The sequence below is a fragment of the Solanum tuberosum genome, unplaced genomic scaffold (assembly GCF_000226075.1).
Source record: "Solanum tuberosum cultivar DM 1-3 516 R44 unplaced genomic scaffold, SolTub_3.0 scf00598, whole genome shotgun sequence".
Taxonomy (NCBI): domain Eukaryota; kingdom Viridiplantae; phylum Streptophyta; class Magnoliopsida; order Solanales; family Solanaceae; genus Solanum; species Solanum tuberosum.
This window is the reverse complement of record NW_006239520.1, coordinates 256,928-266,548: the sequence shown is the minus strand read 5'-3', so window position 1 is coordinate 266,548 and position 9,621 is coordinate 256,928. Positions and strand designations below refer to the sequence as shown.

At 30.3% G+C, this 9,621-nt stretch overlaps 1 protein-coding gene across 1 annotated transcript; it reads right to left on the bottom strand.

The window, feature by feature from the left end:
• Positions 1–2,813: 2,813 nt before the first annotated feature.
• Positions 2,814–4,164, bottom strand: LOC102599468 (xyloglucan endotransglucosylase/hydrolase protein 31-like). Its single transcript, XM_015304718.1, has 3 exons — positions 3,941–4,164; positions 3,314–3,457; positions 2,814–3,208 (listed from the first exon to the last, which is right to left on the bottom strand). The coding sequence occupies exons 1-3, from the start codon at positions 4,054–4,056 to the stop codon at positions 2,992–2,994; spliced, it is 477 nt and encodes a 158-aa protein (XP_015160204.1). The 5' UTR covers positions 4,057–4,164; the 3' UTR covers positions 2,814–2,991.
• Positions 4,165–9,621: the final 5,457 nt, after the last annotated feature.

The following is a 9,621-nucleotide window of genomic DNA, read 5'->3' as shown; positions in this document are numbered from 1 at the left end:
ATATATATATAAAAGTTCGACTCTTGAGAATAATACTTGTAGTTAAAATTTTGAATACCTAATTGTTAAACAAATAAAAAACACCATCTAACGAAAAATTAAAAAGACCTAGCCAATTAATAGTATGGAATTTAAAAATATAAGTATATATATAATCTACTCATATTGCCAACCCTATTAATGCAGCCCAAAAATGGACGGCATGATTAGTGTGTGTGTGTACGACAATATTTTGGAGGAGAATTGGTTATATATTTTGTACTTCCATGTGAGGTTGTCCTACAAGCTATATTCTATATATTGACCGTTGGTTAATATTATATTTGAAAGGGTTCACCTTATTGCATATTTGAAAGGGTTCACCTTATTGCATATTTGTTCTTTTATATATGTACTTTACTACCATATACAAAACAATCATAAAGATGTGTGTTCTAATTTGAGGTCTAATCATAAAATCAATTTTCTTTAGTTCATAAATGTGGAAACTGAGACAACAGGGTTTGTTCAATAGTGTATAGTTCATAATTGCTTGGAATTAGGGGCCCTTTGCCGACAGTTATACAAGAGATATAACCATATTGTTTATACCAAATTTAGAATTATTCAAATTTAGATTCTTTCGTTTTCTCAAATGACATGCGGTTGTAATTGATCCCTACTTGTCTAAGGAAATAACTAAGCATCCAATTAAGCCCATCATTTAGACTTGTTATAGGATAGGTGTCAACAGATAATATTATACCAATATATTTTTTTTTTAAAAACATACATAAAACACTTAGTTTTAAGAAAAAATCATGAGTTCACGTGTCTTATTTTTAACATGTAAATTAACAATTTAACTTTATTTTATCCTTTAATGAAATGATATATAGTCATACAAATATATATAATTAGTTTCGTCCACAGTTTTCAAAAGTCTTTTTTAAACTACATGTCACGTCAAACTACTTATATAAATTGAGACGGAAGAAGTGTCCTTTTTTACAATTTTCAATCAAACTCATTATTGTTACTCTTCAAATGCGCATTAGGTAAATTCACTTTTATGCAATATATCGCAGTTGAAACAAAAATTATAGGATAGCAATCAAGTTGGTCGACAAGAAACTTTATAAAGTATAGTCAAAACTCAAACATATGTATGAAAATTCAAACCCACTGACTTTTAAGTTTGATTACCAAATCAGCCCAACATGTAGCACTTGAATTTTTACATATGCATTTATAGTTCTTAGTTAGTTTCCTTAAACGCTTATTCTTTTTCTCCATTGTGGGATGTTTGGTAGATAAATTATTTGGGCTGACAAGATTTGTCTGTAGGCAATCTATATTTATGGGAAGTTATCAAAATAAGATAAAAGAAGGGAGAACTCGTATCAAATGCATGGTCAACGTTATATGCACTGACATTGTGCATATTGCTTAAACTATAAGACACATGTTATTGTGTGCCACTTATCTGACAGTCCAAAAAAAAAAGAAAATTGCGTACATTCTCTACGATAAAAATAATTTTTAGTGGCAATAAATATTGATATTAATAAAGAATGCTAAAGTTTTTATCGGCATTAATTAAGTGTCATTAGAATTAATGTCGCTAAATATTTTAGGGACATATACAAAGAGTGTTAATTGTTGCTAAAAATACATATTAACAATAATATTTAAGAATTAATTGCTGCTAATGATTATTTTTGATGTAGTGATTGTGTAGAGAACTTAAATTTTAATGCAATACTATTGGGTTATATCACTACCAAATTACCTAAAATATCAAATTGTTAGTTTATCCAAAGTTTGTAACGTCAGAAAATTACCTCATACCTCAGACCTGTCTTTATTGCATAATACATCATAGATGGTTGGAGATTTCATATTGTATCCTTTGACTTCACATAGTCAATTGTGATAATTTCACTAGAGAGTAGTTCTCTAATAGTATTATTTCTACGTCTTATATGAAGAGAATTTCTATTATACATCATGTCCCCTGCTCTATCAATGGAACCTTGACTATCACAGTGAATGCATACTGGTGTCACAGATTTGGGTCAAAAAGAAATATCTTTCAACAAATTTCGGAATCATTCACCTTCTTCATCGACCTTATATAGAGCGATAAACACATATGTCATTCACCTTCGTGGACATGGCACCACGAAGCCCAAGCTCAGTGTTGAAGATCGTGCCACGGGGAGTTTAAGCTTACAGCGTTGAGGGTTCGTGGCAAGAAGCAGGGTTTCAACAGAAAGTTGTTTGAAAGTCAAGATTGAGTCACACTCGGAATAGTGGTTATTTTCTACCATTATAAATAGAACCCTTGGATACCTTTTTTAGGGTTAATCTCTTTTTGGCTTGCCACAAGACGATGAGAAAACTACATAAATAGATATCTTATTTTTTCTACTTTTATATTCTTTAATTTTGCATGTACAACACAATGCTTTACTTTACAAATTATATTTTACTCTCTCTAGTTCAATTTATAACACACTTATATAGAAGGAATTGTCATATATACCATATTAAATTTGCAAGTTCTAAATATATTGTTATGTAACAATTTTTTTATACTATATATTTCGTATACGATCAGAAAACACTTTAAAATGAAATGAAAGAAGTATAAAGTAACCCATGTTACACATTTTTAAACGCAGAAGATGCATCTAGTCCATAAAAACAAGTTTCTTATCACTATAAAAACACTGGTATTTTTCTTTTTGCTAAAAGTACCTTCTTTGTCAAATAACCATACACATCATCAAGGAAAAATATACACTTAAAAGGAAACTCTCTTCAGAAACTGGAACAAAAATGCTCAAATTATACCTTCAACTTTTTAAGAAAATTAAGTAAAATTCCACATCTCCAAATCCTTGAAGGCTTGGACGCTTCAATTACTTTTTCATCACATTCATCATGATATGATCCATCCCAAGACACTCCAAAAATAAAACTGTATTTATTTTCTTTTCTCCATTTCTAGCACTCAGGTGTATGAGTACGATCTCTTTGGGGGTCACGACAATAATCGTACACTTTATAGTTCCTTTGCACCCATTCCATTGCATCATTCTGTTGGCGGCTCAGCCCGCCGGATCTCGATGGAGAGCCAGATGGCGGGCGGCATGAAGGATTATCGTTGGTGGTGCAACCACCTATCTTGAAATTGTTGTATTTTCCGACGAATGGTTGGTACCTATTAGACATACAATTAAGTAAATTATTGTGCATCTTCTTTAATTATTTAATTAATTTTTTGGATTAGAGAATCATACAAATAAAGAATATAATTAAACCGTACTTATAATCAGCTTTGATCCTTCCATCCTCTGTAGCCCATGATGAAGCATCCCAAATGGAACCATACACATACATTGGCCTTTGTGGAAATATTGCATCACTTTTCTTTGGGTACCTTCTTATTGGAACATCGTCCACAAAAAATCTACACATCACCATTAAATAGACACGTTAGAAAAAACAAAGAGAAAAGATAGTTTTCATTTGTGTACTGGGGTCTTAATGTTTGCATTAATATAATGTTGTTAGTGAAGTATTAATTCATGTATGTGTTACTACTCCCTCCATCCCATTTTATATGAGGTAGTTTGACTCAGCACAGAGTTTAAGAAATAAAGGAAGATTTTTAAAACTTGTGGTCCAAAATGAATTATAGAAATTTGTGTAGTTGTAAATCATTTCATTAAGGGTAAAATAGATATTTTATAGTTAAATTATTATTTAATATAGAAATGTGTCATTCTTTTTTGGACTGACTAAAAAGGAAAGTAAGTCACATAAATTGAGACAGATGGAGTATTAAACTAGGGACTAAAAAGGAAAATAAGTCACATAAATTGAGACAGATGGAGTATTAAACTAGTGAATTCAGTCTAAAATAATTAAAGAAGATGGAATAAGGACGTACATTATTTCATTGGGGTTCCAAAGGATAGCATAATTATGAAAACCTTTAGTTGGATCGAACCAAAGATGAAACTGCATTTCTCTGCCAATAATATGACCATCCCCACTTCCTTTCATGTACACATTTGTTTGCAACACATATGGTTTACCTGGAGTAGTCCCAAGGAACTCAATATCAATTTCATCATGATGCCCTGGAAAGTCTTCACTGTTCGAAAGCTATAACGAAGAATTATACATATTAGAAATAACATAGTAGAACATTTTATATTTTGTATTTGAGTTAATTTTAAGATTTTTCACGTAGAAAGAAGTAATAATTCCAGCAGTGTAACCAGGTTGTAGCTTGAGAGAGGTGCCAAAATAACCAGATCGATAATCTCTTAAAGATTTAAAGCCACTCCCTGAGTTATGATCAAGCCAAATTGTTAAAGTATCTTGGTTGAGTGATTGATGTTGAGGACCCCATAAGTTTCTAAAACCTTGACTAAAATGTAAGGATCCAACTCTAGAACTAGGATAGTAGCCCGGAGAAGGCCAACCCGAACCCTCACAATTGCTTAAACAGAATAAGGAAAGCACAAGGAGAGAAACAAGTAAAACCATACTTAACAATTGCTTGAGAATGATGATGAATACTTTTGGTTTGAAATGAGAAGAAGTAGACAAGGGTATATATAAGGACATTTGAGTGGCCCCACAAAAGAAAATATATCAAGTGATAAGGAGTTGGTATATATACGTAGTGACAAAGAAGCAATTTGCTTATTACCTTTTCTTTTGTTTTGTTATCCGTAATTATTTTATTCAAGATCTAGAAAAAGTTAGTGTGTTAGGAATTTTCATTACATTTTCTCCGGTACACACCAATTCAACAAGAGAGATATGAAGTTGGATAGATCTGATTATTCATTCTAGATTAATATTCCTAGTAACGAAAAATTTAAGTATAATTTATATAAATATCGTAATGTTAAGAGCAATATTATTTCTCTACTTTTTTTAAAATTACAAAAATGTCTACATCGCTAGACTTCCAGATACATCACTGGACATCCAGATATATAGGTGAGGATGTATCAGAGAGGCGATAGGACATCCGGATACATCACTGGAATTCCGGATACATAGATGAGGGATGTATCAGAGAAAGGAGGGATGTATCAGAGAGAGGAGGGATGTATCCGAGAAGGGGATACGATGTATAAGTGTGAGGAGAGTGATGTATCGGACAGAAATTTTTGAAAAAGAATTAAATGGTAAATTTTTTTAGAAATTATAGTAAAATAAGATGCATATTTAGGTAATATTTTCCAAATTTTAAAGACCTAACCAATACTATGGATGTTTTAAAAATAAAAAAAAAGCATACCCTACTCATATCTTTGCAACCCCAAAAATGGACGGCGCTAGTGTGTATTTAGGAAGAGAATTGGTTATATAGTTTGTATTTCCATGTGAGGTTTTTTCCAATAAATGAGCTTGTGTTCACCTTGTTGATTGTTAATATGTTCTTTGATGTACTTTATATTATCGTACCAAACCATCATATAAATGCGTGTTGTACTCTCTTTTTTCATTTAGTGAAATAAGTATCTATTAATTTGCTTACTATGAAGTGAATCAGTTATATAAATATATCAACTTTTGTTCTGCCAGATTTAATGTGCACCCGGGACAAGAAATAATAACTTGTTTTGGTTAATCGTGACATAATAGCTTATATTATTTTAAAGATATAAATCAATACAACACCATTCAGTTATTTCTTCCTCATATTAATTTTTAACAAAATCAAAATTATAATCAAACCAAATGTTATAAAAAAAAAATTAAAAATGTAAAATCAAATCAAATCCAATTAAAGATCGATTGTTTATTTACTTTGAGTCAATTTAAATCGATTTGTCGCTGAACGGTGGGAAAACGAGAGAACTAATATAACTGTTACTTGGTAAGGTTATGGCATAATCCACTATTAATGTTGTTGGGGTAATTTTATATTATTATATAATCGAATTCAATTTGTTTTTAATTTGAACGTACTCCTGTCCTAATTACTTGTTCATTTATAAATTGGCACACCTATTAAGAAAACAATTATTGACATAGTAAGTTACTATTTTACCCCTATTAATTATGAAGTGAATGAATTAAAAATTTAAGATTTTTAATTTTTTTTTACCTTTTTCAAAATAATTAATTGAGCGTATAATAGATAAAAAGAAAATTGTCCTTTCTTAATTTATCAAAATGGACAAATAGTTAGGACCACACATTCAAAATTCCAAATATGCTGATCAATGATCGACGATAAATGGTACCGACGGCTTAAAGGAATAGGATTAGAGGAATACGATATTAAAGTTTGTCTATGCTAAACAAGTTGCCTCAAAATTATGTTTCAACTAATTGATTTGGTAGATTATAACTTTCAACATATCTACTAAATTGTATGTATTCACAATCAACTAGGTCAAACACCATACGTGAAAAATGATTTCTTATAATCAGTTACAAATGAATTAAAAAAATGATAATATGTCCTATATATAATATAAATTTGTATAAATATAAAAACTTAGGGAAGTGTTAAATGGCCTAAATATTTGGCTAGAATTTGGCCAGAAAATTAATAAAACTATAATCTTTTTTTTATTTTAAAACAAACTGATCTTTTTTCCATTTTTTAGTTAAAATGTATTAAAGTTAAAAGGGTAAAAATATTTAAAAAGATAAAATAACATAGATAAAATATCATTCTAGTTAAATTCTGACCAAATTTTCTAGCCAAAAAGATTTATAAAGAAAATTATTTTAAAGTACAAAAACAAGGGAAGTGTGGAAAGTTGAGACAAAAGCGTTTGTTCAATGATGTATGTAGGTACGGACATGTCCTACTTGATGAATTTCTTGGAATTATGGTTCTCTATGCCGACAGTTAAAAGGAGATTTGGCCATGATTACTATACCATATATTTTTCTTCGTCTCATTTTATATGTCATATTTTTACTTTGTATTTGTATTAAAAAATAATGTAATTTTACCCCCTCTACTCTTATTTAAATTTTTTGGAACTCAAGTTTTCAATTAATGAATATGAATTAATTTATTTTGATTAATTAATTTAACCAATGAGCATGAATCATTTACTTAACTTTTTTAAGTTGATCAAATGTATATTTTTAAGGCTAATAACTCATAAGGATAAAAAAAAAGGAACAATATGATAATTTATGCATTGATTTTATAAAATGACAAGTATTATGAACCAACTATTTATAGAAGAGGATGACATATAAAATGGGACGGAGGGAGTACTTTATTGTAATAAAATCATACCAAATTTAGAATTGTTGAATCCCTCTTTCTTGTCATCTTCTCAAAAGGAATCAAAAGACACAGGGAAAAAGGATAAATATATCTCCAAACTATAGTAAATGGTATGCATATACTCTCCGTCATAATTTTGGGACATTGGTGCATTTGCCGTTCAAAAATTAGAGCATATATGCCCTTCACTCTAACGGAAGACTAAATAGGGACACGTGACACAATCTTATCCGTTGATCCGATATTTAATATATGTCGGATCAGTGGATAAGATTATGACACGTGTATATTCGTTAGTATAAAGGGTATATATGCTCTAGTTTTTGGATGGTAGGGGCATCAATGTCTCAAAAGTATGACAGAGGGTATCTACACACCATTTACAATAGTTCAAGGGTATATTTGTCATTTTTCCCAAAGACAAATTGAAGTCTCTACATTCTTATAATCATATATAGGGATAAAAAGATTATAAGGAGGAGTTCCATTTTTTCAATGAGTTAAATAGTATAATAATATATAGAATATTTTTTTTGAATTTCATATCTAAATTATTGGGAGTAGAAAATAAAATAAAAATTAATTTTGTGGTCCTAAATTAAAATTATGTCAAATATACCAAATTATTTTTTAATATTATAGTCTTAAGCATGTCACGTGAAAACTAAAATTAAGTTATTGTAAAAAAAAATGTCATTCTTTTTCAAACCAACTAAGAATTAAAGTAGCTCATTCTTTTAGAAACAGAGGGGTAGATATTAGGATTTTAGAATATAGTGGTCAAAACAACTGAAATTTTCGGAGGAGTTACGTTGTTCAAATTTAAGTGCTCGTCTAAATGTAGTACAAATACCTCATACCTTACTGTTGAAATACAGCTTATATCAATAGTAACTCAAAAAAGATCATATCAAACATCATTATTTGACAAATTTGAGATTGAATTAGAAAATTTAGGATGTTAATTGATCCAGTTGGTCGACAAGAAACTTTATTAATTTGCGAAAAGTATAGTATATATATTCAAGCTTTTGTGCATCAAAGTATAAATAAAACCAAATTCATTGACTTTTAACTTTGATAACCAAATCAGCTCAAGTAATTTGCTATATGTAGCACTCAAATTTTCCGTCCATGGAGCCACAGTCTTGAAATTTTTTAATTGTTTTGACTTCTTTTTTTTCCCTTAAAACGATTATTCTTTTTTTCCATTGTGGGGCGTTAGGTTCGGCTGACAAGATTTGTCTGTTGGAAATAATGAAATGAGACAAATATATGTACGGAGAACTCATATTTAATGCACGGTCAATGTTTATATGCATTGGGAATGTGAACTTCTTACGCTTTCAAACTTGTCCCTAATGAAAGGAACTTTGTGACAAGTAAACAAGAATATTGATATAATTTTCTGATGGGACTAATTAAAGGAGACATTTGTATGCTTAAATTTTTTATTTATGCCATATACATATTGAAAATTTTATAAATGATATTTATAAGTGATGGAATATTAAGGTATTCAACAACGAGTTATGTACCTTGTAATTCGCAGCGAAAGTCGTTGATCTACTTCTTTGACAGGATTGCACTCAAGTCCGTCTTTGAATCACTGGGAAACAAAGATCTATTCAAAAACTAGAAGTCTTCTTCTGTGTACTGATTGATTCGTCTCAGAAACTCAATTCTTTGTTTCTTGACTGATTTTCAAACGTTTTTCCTCTCTGTATTTTTTACCTTTCCTCTCTCTGTTTTCATGCTTCACATTCCTTAGGAAAACACTCCCACTAGGAGTTTTTTAAGGAGAGGTTCAACAGTTACTTTGTAACTGTTCTGCCTTATCCATTAAAAGGATTTATCCAATTAATTATTAATTAATTAATTTGGATAAGGCATGAAACAGATTGGGTCGAGTCAGGTCGGTCCACATGGGCGATCCACGACCCAAAACTTACATCTACCACTTCGCACATGGTGGACAAGACCCAAGTCAACATTATATCAATCAGACACACAATTCATACGACAAATAGTTCGTGCAACCTGTGAGCATTAAGAGCTTACCTTTAAGGTTTTACAAGCCCTACATAAGAATTCAATCACATGACGGAAATAATTCAGTATTATTTTAAGGACACTATTACTCACAATACCCCAGACTTCATTCACTACTTCAGTAGTTACTTATTTGATCCTTCATCCTTTCAAGGATATTAACTCGAGTTCATATTTAACTTTATATACATAATTACACTCGAGTGTAATAGTCGGCTTATGTATACAAGTTGAATTGTTCATTTATTCATCTTCCCTTTCTACTCGAATCTATCTGTTTCATATCAACTGCTTTC